Here is a 23939-nt window from a genome sequence, read left to right on the forward strand (position 1 = left end):
AATAGAATTCATTTTCAGAAAATGTAGAATATAGAATATACAATATAGAATATAATTGGAGTTTAAAAAAGGATTCTATATTCAATGTGGTAGGGCAAGTGGTTGTCGCATGAGGCCTTTCTAGTTTGGTAATGTATATTGTCACTATCATTTGAATAATTTTATAAAAAATATTCTTCATAGAACAAACCAATAATATAAAAAATTATAAAACTTGACAAAATAAGAATAGCAATAGACACATGGAGCCACAAGGTATCGCTTCCATAGTTTCTCATAGGCCATCCATCATTCCATTGTTTGATCATGAAAGGTTAAATTTTGAAAAGTGAAACTTGATGCCCACCAACCAATTAAGCCTATGCAAGCCATAACAAAATGATCCATTACAACTAACACTAGAATTATATATATATATATATATATATATATATATATATATAAATAGCATAATTAAGTGAGACTTGATAGGATTCAACATATTCAAGGCCAAGAAAACGACATCGGATAACATCCCTTGAAAACATATATATATAGAGAAAGAGAGAGTGAAACGTAAATAGCAACGAATGAAAATGAAAATGAAAAATTGGAATAGAAAAGACCATATTTTCCAAGTACGGATAAGGAGATGATGGTGCAGCCGAGACTGGTGAAGAGGACCTACATGCTGCCATTGTTGAGTTTGGAGGTCTCTAGTTTGGGGCTCTCACCCGCCATTAGAAAATTGGGGGGGGGGGGGGAGGGAGGGAGGGAGGGAGGATATGAATGTCAATGAATGTTCTGATGCGATTGAATTAGCGCTACCTCAATCAGTCCTTCCTTTCTATGGGTTTGTTGATTTTGTGGCAGTTTCGATGTGATTGAATTAGCGCCACCGTTATCCCCAATACATCCCTGCGAAATACCATTGTCGTCCCCGTCTTGCCCATCCGTACCCAAGAAATTAACGTCGTCCCCCGTTCCGTCCATGTCCCTATGCAGTACTGGAAATGGGGGACGCCACCTAGTAGGTGTCCCTGTGCTTCACAGTTAGCCACCACTGTTGGAGCCATTGACGTCAAACCATCGAAAGCCCCTCCCAATGCCACAAGCACCTTCGACACCCCAATTGAACCCCCAAATGACGCCTAACCTTAGCTCGACCACTCCGATGACAAGGTGGCCTTCGACGACACCTAGAAAATGATAAAATTCGATCGCAAAGAAGACGACACTTCCGACAATGAATATGACAATAATAAGGATAAAATCATATTTTACACACTTATTTTTACTCTGTTACTCATCTATCTCTTACACCAAACAACAAACCATATTATTTTTTTTAATCGTATTTCTTCTTTTTCAAATTATCTCCCTTCTCTATTTTCATCCCTTTTATTTATATCCTTTAAACTAAACAAACCTCATCAGGGAACATACTATCCTATGGTGAGAGTCTAAAATATCCCATATTCCCATTACATAAATCCATTGCAAAAGGCTTATATTTAACTAAGCGTGAAGCATGTCCTAAAAAATCAAAGAAAAAAAGAGAAAAATGAAGGGAAAAAAATACTCATACTGCCCTAACAACACGTGACACAACCTAATAGTTTTTATATGATTATAGATGAGTGTGATTAATTAAGGCATGAATGCAATTAACTTAATGAAGAGACAATCTGCATCCCAACAGCCACCATCTTGTTTGTAAGATAAGTTTTGTTTGATACATATAATAGTACAAGATAGACAAAATAATATATTATATACAATAAATTGAGTCAACATACAAACAATTGAGTACCTTTTTGTATTGTTTGTTATTTTACTATAAGATCTAACAAAAGAAGTTTTGTGTTATATATTATTTGATATGCTTAAATATTGAACGTAATAATATGAAATTTATTAAAATATTATTGAGTAAAGTACCAAATTAGTCCCTCACTTTTGGAGGCGCTGTCAATTTGGTTCCTGAGAGTTAAAAAATATCAAAATGATCCTCGACTTTACATTCTGTTTGTCACGTTAGTTCCTGCCGTTAGTAGTCTCCTAATAACGTTAGTAAACGTGTGATGTGACATGTTAAGTGCCACCTGGACGCACACGTGACAAGCGTAATTGGAAAATAAGCAATGTCACATCATAGGGACAAATATGACATAATTTTAAATGTTATATTGGAAAATGAAGAGTCAATTTTTGTATATAGTGTCAAATTAATCCCAAATAGTTTTCAGTCTAATTGAAAACGTGATGAATTCTCTCTCACTATTTTCTCCCTCCTATGGTTGAAGGATAGTGTTCCTGTGCTAGGTCCACGTCGATCATCGCTCTCCCAATGGTGGTGGTTGCCGTTCTTTGTCACCCTTCACTGTTTATTGACGCAATCAGTGCTTTTGTGTGTTCCACGTCGATCATCGTCACCCTCCAGTGTTGATTGACACAATTGGTGCTTTCTAGTAGAGGTAAGGGTTTTGTTTTTCACTGCATTTGGTCTTCTCCTGTTGAACCAGCGTAGTTGAACCGACACTATATCATTCAAATGCGTTGTTGTTTGCGTTTAAACTGTTGGAGTAGTTTTTGAGAGTGAAGAGTTTGGGATTTTGGTTCAAGAGGTTATTGAGAATACAAAAAAACACCATTAACGTTACTTACTTGTGGTAATGGACAAGCATAAAATAGTCTCCCATTATTCCTTACCGTCCTTGTTGTTCGAATAGTAGCTCTTCTACGACAATAGCAAAGACGATTTGACGTGGCATTTCCCCTTATGCTTGAATTAGCAGACATGGTAGACCACAAAATAATAGAAGAAGAACTACAAAGATGGAGAAAGATGAATAGGAGAAGAATAAGAATTAGATGAGAGTATGAGTAGGAGGAAAAATGGAATGAAAGCGTGAATGTTAAAGTAGCCATTAGGGTTTTAACATTTTGGGGAAAAAGATGATCACCTAAATTATGTCATTTTAGTCTCTTTAATCACACATTTATTAACAGTGTTAAAAGACTACTAACGGCAGAGACTAACATGACAAACGAAATGTAAAGTCGAGGATTATTTTGACATTTTTTAAATTTCAGGGACCAAATTGACAACGCCTCCAAAAATGAAGGACTAATTTGGTACTTTACTCAAATATTATTTGTATTATATAAGGTTTGATTTGTACTTGAAAAACAAACACAAGAAAATTTTGATATTTTTAAATCATTCTATTATTTATCTCAAATTGTTATCATGATATCCTTTTATTTTTAAAAAAATGTGAATATAAGTATTATTTTATTTTTTCTGAATTATATTTGAAATATTTTTTATTAGTTTAAAGTATATAAATTATTATAAATCTGTTAAAATATATAGATTAAACTTAAAGTTGATTACGTATAAATAACTTTATTATAGAAAATTATTTTTTATGTGCTTTCTGCCATCATAATTGCATAGGATTTGTTTGGATAAATGTCTCTTTAGGCTCCATTCAATTTTGAAAAATTTATATGCTATTTTTGCTTTACAAAATCATCGAAATTCATCCTTTGCTTTCCTCTTCCATGGTCTCTGCTTCCTTTCAATGCCATTTCATCATACCACATTGAACATTAGTATTATTACTTATTCTTCTCCTATTTTGAGACTCCTCTTTTGAATACGTTACTTCTTATTATTTTAATAAATTTTAATTGATTTTGTTTGAGGTTGAGGGACTTGTTTCCCTCACCATTTATCCAAAAAAATTTAAAAAAATTATTATTTTGATCCCTAAAAATATAATTATTTTTGTTTAGATCTCTAAAAGTATCATAATGTTATTTAGGTACCTTGAAAATGTAATTTATTTGTCATTTTAGTCTCATTTTTTTAAAAGGTAATTTCCTATAAAAAAAAAAGTTAAATTTAACATTGGTGTCTATGTGACACACTATTTGTCTACCTGACACTTGGTGGTGCCTAAGTTGAAGATATATGATAGTTTAGTTGTTCTCATTTTAATCTTTTATCGTATTCAATTATACAAGATTAATTATCATGGATGCATAAAATTTTCTCATGTCATCCATACACTCATTGTCAATTGTCACGTAGAAAAATAATGTGTCATGTAGGCACAAGCTTTAACTTTAACCAAAGTCTTTTATCAATGAGATTAAAATGAAAGATAAATTATACCTTAAGTAACATTTTGATACTTTCTAATTTTAAGAACTTAAATGACAACAAAATACATTCTGAAGATCAAGATTATAATTTTAAAAAAAAATTGCATAGCATAAGAAAAACACTTTAAGAGTGTGTTTGATTTAGATGAGAGAAGTAAAAGAAATTAAAAAAATAAAATTTTAAATTAAAATAATATGTAAGAAACATGAATTTGACATAATAAAATACAAAATTTCTCTTTTATTTATTTATTTTCGAAACAAACACACCCGAAGTGTCTTTTAGAGAGACAAGACCAGACATCCAAAGGCCCAATGGGTCAAACTATTCCCAAATCCCAACGAAAGAGGACAAAAGTAACTATCCACTCCATTCTCATCTTTCTTCCAAATATAAATATCAAAGCCGTGCCCTTCGTTCTCTGTCACGTCAGTCTCTCACCCTTTTGAAAAACTTCCCTCTCACCATGACTAACCCAATCCCTGAGACTCAAATCCCCGACGAAACCCTAAACCCCAACGCCACCACCGAACATTACCCACAACAAGAACCACCACCACCACACACCGATCCCCAATTCCCCGAAACCCTAAGCCTTCCCAATCCTAATTCCCCCAACCCTAACCAAGATCAAGATTCTACCATGCAAGACTCGATCCCCATCACCCTCACCGTCGTCGACGACGACGACGACCCGGAGCCCGGCGCTGCCACCGGCGGCGGTGGCGGCACCACCACCCGACGCACGACGAAGCGGAAGAAAAAGGGCCCTAAGAGAACCGCGCTGGAGAGAAAGTCTCGCGAGAAGCTCCAGGTTATCGTCGAAACCCTAAAGCCCATTCCTTTCACTCCCGCGAAAACCCTCGATTTCGAGAAGCACCAGAGCCTCTTGCAGCGGCTGGGGCTCTGGGACTTCGTCCACGTCGAGTTCGATTCGGCGCTCCGCGGCGATCTCATCGCGCAGCTCATCGCGAGCTACGTCCCCAACTATCGGTGCGGCTACGTCAATGGGGTTAGGATCAATGTGAACCGTGCCGATCTAGGCCGCGCCTTGAAGCTGCCGGTGAAGAAGACTGGTTGCGGTGGTGGTGCCACCGCAGATTCGATAGACTCCGCGGAATCTATAGCGTTTGTTGAGGAGGTGGTGTATAGTTGGATGCTTCTGCATGATGATGAAGCTTACATCATGCCTAATGATGTTTTGGGGTGGTTGAGTTTGATCAAGGATGGGAATTTCGAGAAGGTTGATTGGGCAGGGATTATATGGTTTATGGTGGAGAAGGAATTGAAGGCGCCGCAGCTGGTGAGTTGTTACTACGCGTCACATTTGCAGCATTTGATTAAGACTCAGCATGAGGAGTTGTTGAAGGAGGGGGTTGAGGTGACGGAGGAGGTGGTGGAAGAGGATAATGATGTGAAGGAGGAGGGAGAGGAGGAGGAGGATGAAGAAGAGGAGGAGGGGTTGAAGGAAGAGGTGGATGCAAATGGGGACGTGAAGATGGGTGAGATTGATGAGGGGCAGGTTCAGGAGTTGGAGGAGCACCGCATTGAGTTGAGTCTCGGGCAAGATAATAATGTTGAGAGGGTTGAAATGAGAAGGAGCAGGGTGGAGAGGAGCAGATGATGGATGTGGGTTTTGAGCAGTCTAAGGAGGAGGATATGCCTGGAATGTGGCTTTTGGATCAGAAGAACTGTGTGGGGGAGCCATTTTTGCGGCCTTGTCATGGTGGTGATGTGAAGGGTGTGGAGTTTGAACAAGTGAGAGAGGATGATGGAGAAGATGTGCAGGAACAAGAGGAGGTGGAGGAGGAGGAAGAAGAGGAGGATGGTGAAGAGGATGAGCATGAGGGCGGGTTCCATCTCTCGCCCAAGTGTATTCCTATGGAGGGGATGTCTTCTGGGAATGGGGGTCTCATTCAAGTTATGGAAGCTGGGCAGATGCCTTTTGGTTCTGGGATTGATCTCCGTGACAATCCGGTGGGAGATTTTCTGTCGTCCAGGGATGAGCCCCAGATGATTTCTGGTTCATCACTTTTTGGTAATGGTCACAAGAGAGACAACCTTGGCCTGGATAATCATCATTCTCTGAATGGCAGTAACAAGCGGCTGAGAGGTGATAGCCCGTGGAACTCCAAGCCAATGGACTTTGAAACGTGCATCGAACAGATGGAACATTGGATGGGGAAAGCTAGAATGATGTTTGCAACAAAAGATCAGGCTTGCGAAGAATCTACAATGAATCAGCAACTCTTGATTAATGAGCTCCAGAAGCGAGATAACATGATTGAGCATTTGCATAAGGCAAAGTTAGAAGAGGCTCAGAAAAGACAGATTGAGGTATATAGGTTTGAGAAGGAACTTTATATGATGCAAAGTCTTGTTGATGGCTACAGAAAAGCCTTGAAAGAAACACGGAAGGCTTTTGCTGAATATAGAGCACAATGTCCTCAAGGTGATAATGAACCACTTTATAAAGATCTTCCTGGGTCTGGGGGCCTTGTTTTGACTGCGGTGGAGGTGGAAAGGGAACGCTGAAGAAGGAAGCTGAAGAAAGGGCAAAGATGAGAGATTTTATGATAGATTTTGAAAAGAAGACTACAGATTTTGAATCCACTTGGTTTGGTAAATTTGAAGCTCATAGGAGTACAGTTGAATCCCTAAGTCAGAGGTTGCTGGTTTTGGAGGACCAAGTAAAACATTTGAATGAAGTGAGTGCTACTCGCAAGGTTTCTGATCCCATTGAATCTGATCCCGTTGAATTCAAGGTTTCTGATCCTGAGTCGATCATTGAATCTGATCCCATTGAATGCAACGTTTCTGATTCCATTGAATGTAAGGTTTCTGATCCTATTGAATGTGCTCCAACACCTGAAGGAGAAACTGCTTAGTAAGGTTTAGCTTTTTCAGTAGCTCAGTAGCACTTGATTAAATCTGTTCACACCAAGTTCAAAGCTGCAGGTTGTTTATATTTATAAATTATAATGTACAGAGCTTTATTGAAACGAGACCTTTAACTAGGGTAATTCTTACCTTGAATTGTCTGAGATCAAGTCATAAATTATGGAAACTTATTTTCTGTGTTTCACATCTCTATGATGTTTTTTTCTTCTTTGCTACCAATCTTAAGTTTGATGCTCTGTTCCATTTGATATTTCATCTTTTCCTGGCCAAATTATAACTTATTGGAAAAATGTGATCATATAGAATTATAAAAATACCAACATGAAACATTCATATGTGATATTTTTCCTGATTAATTATCGATTTACTGGATTATTGGAGTGCTGTGCATTGCCAGTTTTCTGTTAAGGTTGTTAGTATATCCTTTTTGGTAGAATTTTAGACTGTATGCTGTTATCAGTGTTATGTTTATTTTTTTGGGGGGTGGGGGCACTTCTGTTTCTGCTAAGGGATCGTTTGTTTGTTTTAAACAAATATAAGCATAATTTGCAAGTCTAAAAATCTTTGTTACTGGCCAATTTCTGCCAGTTTATTTTACTCAGTTTTAACTTACAAAAATCAGAGAAAACTGTTGAAGATAGGTATGCTTGTTTGTTATAAAACTTTCCCTTTCTATGATTATGAACTTTCTTAGCAACTGTTTTTTTTTTCTAAGACTATAAGAAGATAAACCTGATCCACTGCCATGGACCTCTGCAAATTTAGGTGTTAATTTCAAACTAAATCCATTACACATACACTTCATATTTTACTAGTCCTATCATCCTCTATAGTGAGAAGTTTAGGTCTCTGTGTATATGCTGATCAGATCACGAAAACCCCTAGTCTAACTTACTATCAGTGGTCAATGGTGTGTATCATCCAAGTTGTTCATGATTCAGTTTTCGGAAGTGATAACCGAGTTACTGCCAGGTCATGATATATGCTAAGAATCACAAGATCGAGTGCTGCTGTTGTGCACCTGTCTACATATATTTTGCCAATTAGATGCATGTAAGAAATCATATTGCATGAGACTTGCTGCTCACTTACAGCATGGAGTGGAAATTATTTATGAAACTGCCAGAATTGTATCACGTTGCATATCAACAGTTGGCTGATTGAATATAACTATATTATTACTTTTTTTTTATGTATTTTCAAATCCAAAATCTGAAGTCAGAATTTAGCAAGGAGTAAACAGCCACACACTGAGCAGAAAACTTGAAAGTCTATCGTTTCTACTGACAGGGCTCTCAATGATGTGCGTTAGATCGCCATTAGTAGTTACGATCAGTTGTTAGTGAATCACCAACAGCAAAGCATAGGGTATTACATGTATAAATAAAACAGAAGAGTAGAGAGGAAATTATTTTTCCACTTGAGAGAATTTTGGGCATTTGCAGGATTCAAATGCTTGAAGCTTTGGGTTTTAGTTCGTATTCTAGGGAGAATTTCCTTATTCTTTAAGATATCAGATTGCTACCGGTGAGTCAACCACTCAACCACATTGTACTGTTAAGGACCTTATTCTTGGGAGAAGATTGAACCTAATTATTGGTGAGGTTATGGACCTGTGACTGAGTGAATGCTGAAAGTACAATAGGGTAAAATAGATGTAAGTAAAAAAACGTTGCGTGAACCTTGCTGCCAGTGGAGGTAATGGTATACCATTTTAATTAGGGTAAAATAGATAAAATACCATTGAAGAAGTATTTTTTGATGAATGAGAAACAAATAAAGAAATTATAAAATGATAACCAAAGAAATTTTTCGTTCATTCTTTTTTGGTCAATACCTTTCATTATCTCACCATGACTGGTAATAAAATTTAGCACATGTTGAGCAGAAAACAATAAAGCCCCCTTAGATTTACAACAAAACTGAAGTCACTAGTTGATAGTAGTCAATGATGTGTGAAGCATTCTTATCAAACTTCTTAATTAAATTACAGATTGAGGAGTTTACACATCCAGATAGAAAAAAAATGTGTTAATTTGCTGTTGAATATAAATAAACTTGTTCAAACTTTCACAAACTCTCACAAACTCTGAAGCCGATGAGTTAACGAATTTCACCGACATAATGCTTCTAAAAGCAACGCAGGTGTAACAATTTGCCATGCCTTAATTAGACAAATTGATTCTTGTTAAAAGAAAAAATAGACAATTTAAGGGGGCTTTATTGTCAACTTTCTGTCACAATTCACATTGGTGCCTATGAACTCAACATTTAGGGAATTGCTAGGGGCACCCAGCAACATTGCTGGTGCACCCAACAATTTTTTAAAAACCCAAAAATGCCCTTGTACGTTTTCCTTATATAAAAATCAGTTTTTTTTTTTCATTTTTCCTTTTTGCTTTCTCTCTCCTGCGTTTCTTCCACTCCGGTGCCCGTTTTCTCCATTTTGGTGCGTTTTTTCCGTTCTGGTGCTTGTGCTGTGCGATTTTTGTCGGTGCTGGTTGTGCTTGTGCTATGCTTTAGTGTGATATTTGTCAAGTAAGGTACGTAGCTGATTTGTGTGGTTGATTGTTTATTTTTGGTAGTAGAATGGTGTAAGATTGGACGCAAAAAATTTTCTTCCAGTAAAGACATTACAACTGCGGAAGAAAAAAACTTGTTCCGAGGAGTCTCGCGGAAGACGTCTTCCGTGAGATTCCACGGAACAAGTTTTTTTCCGCAGTTGACATTACAATTGTGGAAGACTGCTTCTTCCGTGGAGACTCCACGGAAGACGTCTTTCGTGAGACTCCACGGAAGAAGCTGTTTTCCGCAATTGATATTACAACTGCGGAAAACAGCTTCTTCCGTGGAGTAATTTGTTTTCTGATTTTTTTGTTTTAAAATTATTTTGAATGTTATTTTGGTTAATTCTATTTGTAATTTATGTGAAACATAAAAATATATTTGTTGGTTGAATTGTTGATTTTTTTTTTGCCTAGGTTGAGGTATTTTTTGGTTAAATGAGCTTTGTAGGTTATAATTTTGGAATTATGTAATTAAAAGTTGAATTTGGTTATGTATATGTAGATTAAATATTTGTGTGAGGTTGTCAAATGTTGAATTAGTTTGATATTGATAGTTTGTAAAAAATTTTGGGTTGCTGTATTGTTCAAATTATTTAGTTGAATGTTGAATCAGGTGATAGTTATACTTTGAATTAAGATGGACGAAGAGCAATGGGCATATTACAGTGCGATGTCCGAAGAAGTTGATATGGATTTTCAAAATGAAGAAGAAGATTATGGTGTGAATGAAGCACATGTTGATTGTTCATATGCTTTTAATACTTCTCAGGTAATCATGTCGATTAGTTTTAATTGTTTGGTCTAATGTATGATTTGTGTAAAAATTAATATGTCGTGGTTGTGTCCTAGGTCTTTGAAACCCGAGAAGATGTTTTGAAGTGGGCTCGAACGGTTGCCCATGAAAATGGTTTTGTTGCAGTAATTATGAGGTCTGATACATATACTGGCAGCAGAGGAAGAACTTCATTTGTCTTAATTGGGTGTGAAAGGAGCGGTAAGTACAAGGGTAGGAAGAAAGAATTTGTTAGAAAAGACACAGGTACTAGAAAATGTGGTTGTCCATTTAAGATTCGTGGAAAACCAGTGCATGGAGGTGAAGGTTGGGCGGTGAAGCTGATATGTGGGATTCACAATCATGAATTGGCGAAGACCTTAGTTGGACTTCCATATGCTGGGAGATTGACAGATGATGAGAAGAATATCATTGTTGATATGACGAAGTCGAATGTGAAACCAAGAAACATCATGCTAACGTTGAAGGAGCACAACAACAACAGTTGCACCACAATCAAACAAATCTACAATGCAAGAGTGCATACCGTTCTTCAATCAGAGGAGATGACAGTGAAATGCAACACCTAATGAGACTCCTTGAACGTGACCAATACATTTATTGACATAGATTGAAAGATGAAGATGTGGTGCGTGATTTGTTTGGGTGTCACCCAGATGCAGTTAAGTTATGTAACGCATGTCATCTTCTTTTTTTTATAGACAGTAGCTACAAAACAAATAGGTACAGGCTCCCATTGCTTGACATTGTAGGGGTGACACCAACCGAGATGACTTTCTCTGCTGGGTTTGCATATCTGGAGGGTGAGCGCGTGAACAATTTTGTATGGGCATTGGAACGGTTTTGAGGCCTTTTTTTAAGAAACGATTGCCTTCCTATTGTTATTGTCACAGACAAAGACCTAGCCCTGATGAATGCTGTGAAAGTTGTGTTTCCGGAGTGTAAGAATTTGTTGTGCAGGTTTCACATAGACAAGAATGTGAAGGCAAAGTGTAAATCGCTTGTTGGTCAGAAGAATGCTTGGGACTACGTAATGGATAGCTGGGGTAACTTGGTAGATTGTCCTTCGGAACAGGAGTTCCCTGAGCACCTTCAAAGGTTTCAAGTAGTGTGTTCCCCGTGGCCAATGTTCACTGACTACGTATGTGAGACATGGATTGTCCCACACAAGGAGAAATTTATCTTGGCCTGGACGAATAAGGTGATGCACCTAGGCAACACAACAACAAATAGGTATTTAAATGTTTTATTATATTAGTCAAGTTTCTTTTAATGATTGTTTGGAACATTATTGTTATTAATTTGTCTTCTCTGTTGTGTGTTTTAAATGTAGGGTTGAATCTGCTCATTGGTCTTTGAAGAGGATATTACAGAATAGCGTTGGAGACCTCTGTAGTGTTTGGGATGCAATGAACAACATGATGACGCTACAGCACACTGAAATTAGAGCATCATTCGAAACAAGTACGCATGTTGTTGGTCATGTTTTAAAGAAAACCATATACAAGAGGCTTCTAGGAATGGTGTCAAGGTACGCTTTAAATGAAATTTCGGTTGAGTTTGAGCGCGTACGTTATTTGAAAGACAATGTGTCTTCTTGTGGGTGTGTCTTGAGAACCACGCTAGGTCTTCCTTGTGCATGCAAGCTACAAAGGTATGAGGTTGGCAGCATCCCACTAGATGCAGTCCATATGTACTGGAGGAGACTTAATTTTTCAGACCAGGGGCTATGTGAGGCCGAAGTGAGCATCAAGGAAGAGATGGATAGAATATTTAAAAGATTCGATGAACTTGATGTTTGTGGGAAAGTTACTTTTAAGAGTAAACTCCGAGAATTCACGTTTCCCGATGAGACCTCTATGTGTCCTCCTCCAACAAAGGTTAAGACGAAAGGTGCCCCGAAAAAGGTAATGAAAAGAAGCGAAAGATCGACAAAGCGTGATCCATCTTATTGGGAGTATGTTGATGCTTATCATTCGGTTCAAAACAGCAACACCTCAGTTAGACCCAGTGCATCATCTTTTGCACCACCGAAGCCAGCAAGGATGATCCCCATGTTGGATCAATTTCCACCATTTATGCATGGTTTCATTAAGGATGTTGTTGATGTGAAAGCGGATGGTAATTGTGGATATCGTTCAGTTTCCGCTTTGTTAGGTATGGGAGAAGAGTGTTGGGCCATGATGCGTAATGAATTGATTAAAGAACTTGGCAAATGGTTGCAAGACTACATAAAGATCTTTGGTGGCACAGAGAGATATGAACAACTGAGGTTGTCCCTACACGTGGATGGGTTATCCAAGGTATGTGTTTTATGCTTTTTAAAAATATAAGTAATGTTTACATGACTGACACATGTATTTGTTATGTGATTTAGGTTAGTATGGACAAATAGATGGATATAACGGATATGGGATATGTAATTGCGTAAAGATATAATGTAATCCTTGTATCATTGTCACGACAACAGAGCTTCACATTTTTTCCTCTCAGAAGTCGACCACCGGCCGATTCTGCTGCGCACCGCATAATATGCGTCGGCCATGTGTATGACAGTCATTTTGTTCAGGTCCATTGAAAATTCGTTTACTCAAATAATTTCAATTATTGAATGTGTTGGTTTGTTTGTTTAACTTATTATTGTAATTTCACTTACAACAGGTTTTTCTGAAAGATCGTTGTCCCTTACTGCCTATGGTGTTGTTGTGGTCAAGCAATGCGTATCCGGAGGCAAAACAATGGCCAACTGCATATGTAGGTAGAATGCAGCAATACTTAAGCCTAATGACAATTAATACAACACATGTAGACCAAAGCGGACACTGGACTTGTAATATTTATGTATGTATATGTACATTGGATTTATGTTCATGTAATTAATCAATTGTTCCGTGAACAAGTGTTACTGTGTCAAATTGTTATATTTGTGTTGAACTGAATGGTAGTTATATGTTTCTAATAAGCCGAAAACCAACTTTTTTTTTATTTTTGGTGCCTCCGTTTGAGGTGCAATTCGATGGAACGGGGTGCTGCTTTTATTTTTTTTAGGTTCCTTGACGCGCAAACATGCCAAATAGTGGCCCTGGACAGTCTCAAGCGGCTCTCACATAATTTAAAAAAAAGCCCGAACAGGGGTACTTAGGCATGTTTCTAAAAGGCACAAAACCAATTTTTTTTATTCTTTAGTGTACGTATATATATGGTTAAAATATATAATTTCATAATAGTTATAAATGTTAACATTTAAATTAAAAATTATTTTATCTTCTTTATTTTATATATTCAAATGCCATTATAAATGTGACTCATGTGTGTAGTTTATATTTAAATTTCAAACCATATATTTATAGAGAGACAAACAAAAATCATAAATGATGTAAGTAAATGTGTTTTATGACATACATAAACAAATACAAAAATTAATAATTTAAGTACAATAAAAATATAAATCCTAATCTATGCGGCGTCTCTGGTGCGGTCTAAGACTTCCATCTGCGGTGTCACCTCTAGCTCTCCTCAAACAACGAGTCATGATGTCATGTAAGTCAGTGCCCTCAGTGACCATCCTGAGGTTGATGACCCGCTCCAAATCCTCAGTAATCGCTCCTAAATCCTGAGCCATCCCCTGAAATCCTTCGCAGTGAACCTGTCACAGTCAAAATAACAAAGTCAGTATCACATTTTAAAAAAATTTAAATTATGAAAAACTACAGAAGTTATGCTTACCACTGAATGCGTAGGGAGATCAGTCGCGACTGAAACCTCGGGGATGGGTGGCTCGACGAACTCCTCATGATGAGGGGGAGGCGGATGTCTCGGCGCAGCAGTCTCCTCGGTCTGCGTGACGAATGGGTGCGATATCCGAAAAAACCACTCCATGTAGTCTGGCACCACCTGTCCAGGAACTACACAGAGCTCCCCTGAAGGCACCAAATGGTCTGGAAAATTCAGCCACCGATCATCTATATCATCACCCGTCAAAGAATCACAAATCGGCGGCGGAGGGACCATCTGAAGGTAGCCAAACTGTCGAAGAACCCACTCAGGTCGAACGTACACCACAATCTGACCCCATCTGAGCTGGCCGGTGTACGACGATATCAAGTCAAAGGCCCTGACTCGCCGGTGCTCACCATAGGGCTTCCAGCACACGTCAGTCACGCTCAGGGCATCCAAACGTCTCAGATACGGGGCTCCTTTGATCCCCGTCATATGAGCCTTACCCGTAAGCCACCTGTAGGCCCATGGGCTCCCCTCATCATAAGCATCATGAACGACAGATGTATGCACTGTAGGAAAGTGCTCGTATATCCAGCACTACAAAGACATAGTCAACATCAATACAAAAAAAAAAGATTCAATGTTACTTAAATTTAAATTATTAGTGATAATATGTACCTGGAGAAGTGTAATATAACCGCCCAGCTACCGTGTAGAGGCCTGCGACGCGTCATTCAGATGGTCGTACATGTGGACTAATGCAGCCGACCCCAGGCGAATCCCCCTGCCTGGGCCAGGTCCCTGAAAGCCTCCAGGTGCACGACATGTACATGGGTTAAACTCTTGTTGGCGAAAAGAGTACAACCCACCAAGTGGAGCAGATACGTGCGGGCTGCTACAACCTATCGTCTGGTCCTGCACTGGCTCTGATACAAGTCTCGAAGCCACCCCAACCGGACATGAGGCCCACCAGCCTGTCGGGTCTCAAATGTAGCCTCCTCATGACTGACCTCAAGAAGCTCCGTCAGTAGACAAATGGCGTCTGAAGTAACAAGCGGCTCGAACGTATGCAGCGCGCCAGTGATGGGAAGGTGTAGGAGTGACGCCACGTCATCCAACGTGATCGTCAACTCGCCTACTGGCAGGTGGAACGTGCTAGTCTCGCGATGCCACCTCTCGACGAAGGCGGATATGAGTATAGGATCAGTGGTGATAACAGAACACCTGATCAGTGGACTCAATCCGGTGCCAGCAATCAACCCTTCGATCTCAGGCGCTGGTCTTCCAATTTTATCTACTTTTCTATCGTGGGAGACCAACTTCAGATCGGGTCGTTCCTAAATTGAATAACAATTTACAATAACGTGTATATAAAAAACAACCCAACTACAAATAATTTTTATGTAATTAGTCAACATTAAAAACTACGTACCTGTCCACTCCAGATGTTGTGTGCGACATGCTCAGCAAAATCAGTCAAAATCGATGGGTCGTGTGGTCCACCGGGGAAACCCTCATCTGCAGCAGGTGACCCCAAGCTCCCATCAGTAGCCACTCTCTCTGTCTGAACAGCATCGGCGGCACTTGTCATCTCTGGGGTGACATCAGACACATGAGGAACATCCTCATGCAACTGAGGCACATCCTCAGGTCTCTCTGCCACGTCCTCACGCAGACGAACCTGTTGCCTACGTGCTGAAGTAGTAGGTCTGCGGCGCAGAGGAACATCAGCCTCATGCGTATCCTCACTAATGCCTCTACCTCTACTAGCTCCTAACCCACGGCCTAAACCTCGTGTTCATAAGCTCTTAATCTCTTCAATGAAGTAACTCTGCTTAGGTGCTTAAATGAATTAGGTGCTTAAATGAGTCTCAAAAAAATGCTTAGATTGTTATATTTTATCGATAACTTATTTATTAAGTTATAATTATCTTTATTTATGAATTAATTAAAATTAAAAATTAAGAAAATTTTCAGACTATTATCATGTGAAATATTTATGATAAAAATAATAATAATTCAACTATATTTTATTTAAAATGATGGCTATTATTATGCTAAAATCACATAATTACTTCCTAATGCATATATAAATCACACCAAATATAATTTCAATTTAGACATCGTAATGCATATATAAATCACACCAAATATAATTTCATTTTACATACAAACGCAATTTTTAATAGCAACCAAATAACACAAATTACCTAATAATATGAACAAATTCAGGTATAATCTAAAAAAAAAGCAAAAAGATCAAAATACACAGCAAAACATGATCTGCGGAAGAACGTCCGCAGGATCTTCCGCGAGAAGAAAATGTAGCCTGCGGAAGAAGTTTCAGCAGGTTCTACCGCGAAACAAAATGTAGCCTGCGGAAGAGGATTATGCAGGATCTTCCGCGGGTCCGCGGAAGACAAGGTTCTTTCGCTGGATCACGTGGAAGATCTTGCAGAACCTTCTTTCGTTGGATCACGCGGAAGATCCTTCAGAAGCTTCTTCCGCAGGAATCCGCGGAAGAACCTTCCACACTTCTTCCGCGGGAGTTCCCAGCCATTAATGTCGTCTATCCTAAGGTTCCTACAACCATTTACGCCATTTGCGCCATTGAAACAGTTACGAGGAGGTTAGAAGACTAACCTTGATGGCGGAGAACACGAACAACAACTTCAATGGAGGATGTCAACTTCAATGGAGGACACGAACTACAGCTTCTTCTCCAAATTTCAAATTGAGAAGGAAATGAGGGCGAGGAGGAAGAAGCTCAATGAGGGCGAGGAGGAAGAACAAGCACGAATGGAGATTGCTGGGTGCACGGGGAAGAAACAAGCGCGGAAGCAAGGTGAAGATGAAAGCTATCACGGAAGAACAAGCTTTTTTTTTTATTACGTTACTTTTATTTTTTAAACGGAGGGTATTTTCGGTACTTCATTGAATTGCTGGGTGCACCAACAATTTTGCTGGGTGCACCTAGCAACAACCCAACATTTATCGTGAACCCAACAATGGAAGAGCCCAATTTTGTCAAGTTATCGTGAACTCGTGAAGGGGCAAGAGTGTTGTGTTCTAAATATATAAAGGGCCTTGCCCAAACAATATAGACCAAGCTATTGTACTTAAGGCTTTTACTTCCCGCATCTCCTTTTTTGCTTCCTGCACTTCCAAAAAGACCCAAACAGACCAAACTATCCCTCCACCCAACCACCTAACACCACCACGTCTCTCCTTCACCTAACCACCCAACACCACCGCTACATGCAAACACCAGCAACAACTACCACCGTCGACGACCATGATGTAACGAAGAAGGCAAAATGGAGTCTAGACAACAAAGGAGGTGGGAAACATGACCCCATTCAGAAAGGCTATTTCAGAAGATATTGTTATTTTTTTTATACTTTCAGAATAGTGATTTCGGAAGAATGCTAACATATTTCCAGAATAGCCTTTCTAAAATTATGTTAACATGTTTGTGGAAAGACTATTATTCATGTTTTACGTCAAATTTCCTAAAGAACATAAAATTTCCTAAAGAACATACAAACTGTTAGACCAAATACGTAATTTATTATTTTGACATGATATAATGTGAAATGTAACATAGTGATTAGGGGTGGAAGTTGATCGGATTGTCCACTAGGGACCTATGACTCAACCTGACTCATTTAGCAAAATAGTCATGCATAAGCTTTTTTAAAAAACTTGTTTACTAAAAAGGTCCGATCATGGATCTTAAGAAAAGCCTATTAGGCTCTATGGGTTGGCCCATGTAGTAACAATAATTTTTTATAAATATTATTATTAATATTATAATTATTTTTTAAAATTACAAAATTATTTTAGTAGTTTGATGATTTGAATAATTTTAATTAATGTTAGAAATTGGTTAATTCCTATAAGCATAGATGGGTAGCACAAATAGATACTCTTTTTTTTTTAGACTTAAAAGACTTTGGTATCATGTTACATGTAATGTTTGTAGGTAAGTTTTGTCCATATTTTGTGGTTTAAAACTCATTGTTTTTAATGAAAATATTTGATTTTGTTAAAAAAATAATATTATTTTTTTTACATTTCTTAATATGAAACGAGTTTTTAAATGGGCTAACAGGCTTAACGAGCTTAGACAAAGATCAGACTCAAGCCTAAAAATAAGCTTATGATGGATAATGAGCTTAGTCTTAAGCTATATAAATATAAAGCAGATAAGGTCAAACATAGGTAGGACTGGGTCTTGCCTAAGCCATTTCCACCCCTAATAATAATTATATTTTAGGACATTTTAACAATATTGTCTGTGTGGACCTTAATTTTGGAGCCAAATAATAGCAGGTATGTAAATTCAAGACTATATGTATCTTATGACTTACGATAGTTTTTTATTTTATCATTATCATATCTTCAAAAATGTTCTAAAATAATTTCTCATGAGTTGAGTTAAGAATACTTCATGAATTTACTTAAATTCTAGAGTTTGATAATCTTAATAAGTGTTAACCAAAATTTTACTTATTCAATAATATCATTGTGAAAGTTGAATCAAGCTAGTGCCCTAGTTTGTTGGGGAAAAAAACACATTCATATCTTTATTACTAAAAAATCGTACAACCAAGAACAAGAGATAACATCTTAAACGAAATAAAAAATATCACAAATTTGTTTAACATGGTTCGAGTCCTTATCCCTATATTCACAATCTCAACCTCAATATGTTAAACGTGGTTCGGATCTTTATCCCTACATTCACAATCTCCTCACAACAAGTTTTAGAACAAGTTGGAAACAAATCTTAAAAGAGGAAACAAATCTTTAGGTTGGGTAATTCTTTTCATCATAATCTTAAAAGAGGAAACAAATCTCTAATTTATAAAATATATCTTTAATGCTAAACAACATCCTAGAAATAAGACAATATCCTTTTTTAAATCTAAACAATATCATAAAAATTTGAAATTATAAATTTGAATTGTTTTCCAACAATCCTTCCCTCAATCAAAATTTAATTTCATCTTCAATCTTTTTGGATGCTTGCCACACTTCCGCTTTGCACAAAATCTGATATGTTTCCTAATCTATTCCACGAGTACTAAATGATGACACTTCTGAACTTGTATCGCCAATTACTTCCATTGGAACACACTACTTGACTATCACATCGCCAAGTAGACTTTCGACACAAGGACCTCACAGAAATTCACCGTCAACTTCCTCAAGCTTCTTCAATACTCTTGGTCACTAGGTCACAAGATCAACTAGGCTCTAATAATTCTTCTAACCTAGGGTGGTGACTCACTCTTTAGACCGATAATTCTTTTAATCATACTCTTAAAAGAGCAAACAAATTTCTAATTTATAAAATATATCTTTAATTCTAAACAACATCCTAAAAGTAAGACAATATCTTTTTTTAAATCTAAATAATATTCTAGAGATTTAAAATTATAAATTTAAATTATTTCCTAACCGTTATGACAAGATTATAGATTGGCTATTTAGCCATGGATTGATTGCCAAGAAAATATTACTATTGAAGGAGAATTTTTTTTTAAAAAAATACTATGATTCCACATCTTAATCATAATATTTTAATTTAAATATTTTTTAATTTTTAATTTTTTTTTCTCTTCTACACGATTAAATCCAACCTTAACCTGCTAGCTTGTATATCGATGCATAGATTAAATTCACCTTTTTACCCTCAAATAAAATTAAAACTACCACTGTTATCCACTTTATTAATTTGTTTATTGGAAAGTACGAGAATTGAGTAAAGTCAACTGAATATTTACACTGTGATTTTTCTTCCCTCTCAAATTAACTCGTCAAATAAAGATAATCACATGCCTTAAAAGCAGTAACACAAAGTGCAACAAAACTCAGAGAAGAGCCATGAGACTTTCACTGATAATGACATACCTTCCTTTCATCCATCCCAACACACACGCCCACTAGTCTTTGTTTTCCAACTTGAATATTGGAAGAAAAAAAACCCAAGAAAAAATAAAAATTAAATTAAAAGAAAATAATCAAGAAGAAAACAAATAATAATAAGAAATAATAAAAAATAACTGAAAGAATCTAGTTAAAGCAGACACAACTGTTTTTTTCTTCCACCCTCTCTTTGATGTCACTGGTGCACATGTGTTTCCCTGCATTCTCAATCATGCAACTTGAGTGGTCCCCCTTTTCTTTAAAGTAAACACATCACGTGACTGTCTCAGTTTGATAGCAAAAGCCTACCACCACCAATGTGGCCTCACCACACCACATTATAATGTAATGTGATGACCCTCTTCTCATTTAACAACATTTCCCTTCATCAAATCATCGATTGCCTAATAAAAATTCTCACCCTCTCTCTACCCAACAGTACGTGATGACATTCATTACATTACAACTACAAGCAGTCACACAACATTTTTTTTTTCTTCTAATCACAAAACTTAATTGCACTTTAATAGGTATTTTGGTGTTATTTTCTAATCAAAATTAGGGTTTTACTTAATCTGTGTTGGCATTTGTGTTGGCATTTGATGAATTACACAGATTATCGAGATAAAACTCAGATTCTGATAAAAAAATAATAATACCAAAATCACCTATAAATGCATTCAAGTTTTGTACATATTTTTTTTCTCCTTTTCTCCTATTTTCAAAATTCTGCAATTTCTTTTTTAATATTGAAAGGAATCACAGATCATCTAAACTAGCATACACTAGGTGGTTGATATTTTTTTGAACAAGCTAGGTGGTTGATATGTTAATTTGATCATAGTCTATAAAGGGTGAGTGAGTGAGTCTTCAAATGGAGGGTTCAAATTCAAACTTCAAACATTGATAAGCTGTTCCTTTTCAGTGTGAGTTTCACATCGTGGTTTTGGTGATGGAGATGGTGGGGATTGGGATGGTGGTGACCCTGCAGCATTGTCCATCTTCTTTATGTTTTGTTGGTGATAAACTTGCCTAAGTCTCTCTATCTCCCTCTTCAGTGCTTCTTGATGTGCTGCATATGTATATATGTACGTGATTGCATTATTATTTGATGCTTTTAATTTATTATAACTAGTTAATGACAAGGCACATGCATGATTAGCACACAGATCAAAATATGCTTACATGCAAATCCTTTTCACTAAAATCAATATGAGTCAGTACAGCTTAATAATTGGCCTATTTCTTCTTCCTTATAAAGTAATGAAATTAATAATAGTAGTATGCTAACTTGCACCAAAAAAATCCAAACAGTGCAATCTATTTAATATCTTATATATGATCAAGAATATATATTTGACCAACTTCGAGGAGTGGCATGCTTAATGGTGCAATTGAAAGGTACAGATTAGATACATTAATTTGTGCTTTATTTATTATCTAAAAAAATTCGTGAATTTAACACTAAAAGCTTAAACCTACAAATTAACTCTTTATCATTCACTGGTGCAGTCCATGAAACTGGCACTTATTAAGATAAAAACATTCCAGAAATAATTCAGATTACTTTCATATTTTAAGGGGAAAAAAACTAACCCCGTCATACTATAGTACCTTTTTTTCACTTTAAGAAGATACTAAACTAATTGATAATAATAATTTTAGAAAATCTACATCTTAATCACCATCAAGAGGTTCTTAGCCTTAATTTGAAGCTTTGAAACATTTAAATTAACTCTTAACTGATACTTACTCAACCGTTACTTTTAACATTTACAAAAAAAGCATTACTTAATGCTTTTTTATTTTTGGTGAATGGTAAATAAGAAATGCAATTAGCTTCTTAAACAAGAAAATTTATGTAGATAGATGATATAGTTTAATAAAAGATAACACGTAAAGCAAGTAGTACCATCTTTGAAAATCTTGTCTTGGGCCAGCGCTGCGATTCTTTGCTTCAAAGCACTATTGTCAACATTCAGAAGCAAACGTTGATGATCCAAAAATGCAACCCGTGGAGACAACACTGAAACTTCGGCCTTCATTGGTCAACATAATAAATAGGTTAATAAAACTAATTAATATTTGTCGATTAAAAAAATAATGAATAGGTTAACGAAAGAAAAAACTATATTGATATTTACTACTACACATCCAATTATAAGCATTGTATAAAACTGTATTAGAAAATGCACCTGTAATGAAGTCACACTTCGCTCAAGCTCAGATATGTATTGCAGTTTCCTCACTCTTGATCTTTGCGCAGATTGTCTATTTGCCAAGATTCTGGTTACGCAAAATGAGAATAAATAATTAACCAGATGAAATTAAAGGACAAAAAAAGATTAATTGTTTCACATCAATATTATGAAGAACATGCTTATAAACACTAAAAATAGTCACCCACTTTAATATTATTGAAAAAAGAAGCCATGAAACACATACTCACATACATTATTTGTTTATTTTGCTGCTTTTAATTAACACATTATCCATTTCCTTTTAGAATATGTTATTATCCAAAATTAAACTCATATGGACCAATGCAATGCAAGTTTACGAGGAAAAGCATGGAATTGGACATGAATGTTTAATTACCTTTTGACCCTCTTGGGGTCTGTGATTTTCTCACTAGAACATGTTGCATTTGCATTACTATTGTTTTTACTATCATCATTGTTGGGAAGTTGCGTGATTTCTTGTTTGCATTGGCTTTCATCCTCATCCTCCTCGGACTCATTCTTCACTTGCTTCTTCCCTTCCTCTTCCTTGTTGTTCATTTCCTTCTCATCATTGATGCTGTTGTGATCGGAAGGTGTAGAAGGGTTGGAAGAGGATAACGCGTTTTCCATCATGGTATTATTATTATTATTATTATTATTATTATTATTATTATTATTCCCTGAAGCCTCATCACTAAACATGGACATGAATTGTTCATCATCAAACCTCTCGAACTCGTTGTCGCCGCTACCGCCACCACCACCAACACTGCCACCTTTGCAATGATGGTGGTCCAGCAATGGTGCCTCCAAGAAGGTGATGGAGTCGCTCACCGACCGCCGGTGGGCCCCACGTCTCGCCGCGGAGAATTCAAGAAACTCATCCACCCATGAAGGGTTTTGGTTAGGTGACATGGTTTTGAGGGAAGGCATCTTTTGGTGAGGAGAAGAGAAGTCTGGCCAATTGGGTGTCATGTTTGGAATTTTTGGTGGCAATTGAGCCATTTTTTGGGTCACACCAATCAATCAACACAACTCTCAGACAAGAAGATGAAAAGATGAATGAAGAAGAACAAGAATGAAAGAGAGAACTATATATATAAACCAACAAACACAAAACTTACATGTGTTTTATGATTATCTATGCATATATATATATATATACATGTAATGTCTGTATATATATATATATATATATATATATATATATATATATATATATATATATATATGCACATCAAATCAAATACTCCAAAAATGATAGAGGAAACAAAATGAGCCTCTAAGGCTCTAGAACAACCCTTATATAAATATGTTCAGAAACCACAGGGAATGTTATAGAGGGAACAAGGCCACAAGAAGAGAAGAACAAGATAAAATCACACAATGATGATGTCAACTTCTTTTTTTTTTCTTTTTTTTAAAATGTGAATAATAATAATAATAATAATAATAATAATAATAATAATAATAATAATAATAATAATAGTTTTGTTTTAGGGTTTAAAATCCCAATAAATCTCTGGGGTATCTGCATCTATGTGTTTGTGCAGTGGGGCCACATGGAGGAGAGAGAGAGAGATTGGACAGCTATGAACAGCTGGGAGGAGAGAAAGGGTTGGGTCTCCTCAACTCAACGGCATTAC

General features: G+C 36.8%; 4 protein-coding genes and 1 non-coding gene across 5 annotated transcripts; 2 read left to right on the forward strand and 3 right to left on the reverse strand.

Annotated features, from left to right (window-relative positions):
* Window positions 1–4568: 4568 nt before the first annotated feature.
* Window positions 4569–7241, forward strand: LOC100784953 (uncharacterized). Its single transcript, XR_005892100.1, has one exon. It is a non-coding gene; the product is annotated as an uncharacterized protein (transcript).
* Window positions 7242–7378: 137 nt separating this feature from the next.
* LOC100788685 (uncharacterized) lies at window positions 7379–13332 on the forward strand. Its single transcript, XM_003527348.4, has 5 exons — window positions 7379–10393; window positions 10474–11650; window positions 11751–12720; window positions 12795–12986; window positions 13079–13332. The coding sequence occupies exons 2-4, from the start codon at window positions 11328–11330 to the stop codon at window positions 12810–12812; spliced, it is 1311 nt and encodes a 436-aa protein (XP_003527396.2). The 5' UTR covers window positions 7379–10393; window positions 10474–11327; the 3' UTR covers window positions 12813–12986; window positions 13079–13332.
* Window positions 13333–13868: 536 nt separating this feature from the next.
* On the reverse strand, window positions 13869–14871 carry LOC121175022 (uncharacterized). Its single transcript, XM_041016183.1, has 3 exons — window positions 14836–14871; window positions 14144–14734; window positions 13869–14063 (listed from the first exon to the last, which is right to left on the reverse strand). The coding sequence occupies exons 1-3, from the start codon at window positions 14869–14871 to the stop codon at window positions 13869–13871; spliced, it is 822 nt and encodes a 273-aa protein (XP_040872117.1).
* Window positions 14151–15956, reverse strand: LOC121175085 (protein MAIN-LIKE 2-like). The gene is made up of 3 exons (XM_041016710.1): window positions 15570–15956; window positions 14816–15474; window positions 14151–14734 (listed from the first exon to the last, which is right to left on the reverse strand). The coding sequence occupies exons 1-2, from the start codon at window positions 15726–15728 to the stop codon at window positions 15040–15042; spliced, it is 594 nt and encodes a 197-aa protein (XP_040872644.1). The 5' UTR covers window positions 15729–15956; the 3' UTR covers window positions 14151–14734; window positions 14816–15039.
* A 3986-nt stretch (window positions 15957–19942) lies between these two features.
* On the reverse strand, window positions 19943–23493 carry BZIP50 (bZIP transcription factor bZIP50). The gene is made up of 4 exons (NM_001348948.1): window positions 22670–23493; window positions 22267–22357; window positions 21984–22110; window positions 19943–21143 (listed from the first exon to the last, which is right to left on the reverse strand). Exons 1-4 carry the CDS (start codon window positions 23296–23298, stop codon window positions 20968–20970), a joined length of 1023 nt encoding a protein of 340 aa, NP_001335877.1. The 5' UTR covers window positions 23299–23493; the 3' UTR covers window positions 19943–20967.
* Window positions 23494–23939: the final 446 nt, after the last annotated feature.

This window comes from Glycine max, chromosome 6 (assembly GCF_000004515.6).
Source record: "Glycine max cultivar Williams 82 chromosome 6, Glycine_max_v4.0, whole genome shotgun sequence".
Taxonomy (NCBI): Eukaryota; Viridiplantae; Streptophyta; class Magnoliopsida; order Fabales; family Fabaceae; genus Glycine; species Glycine max.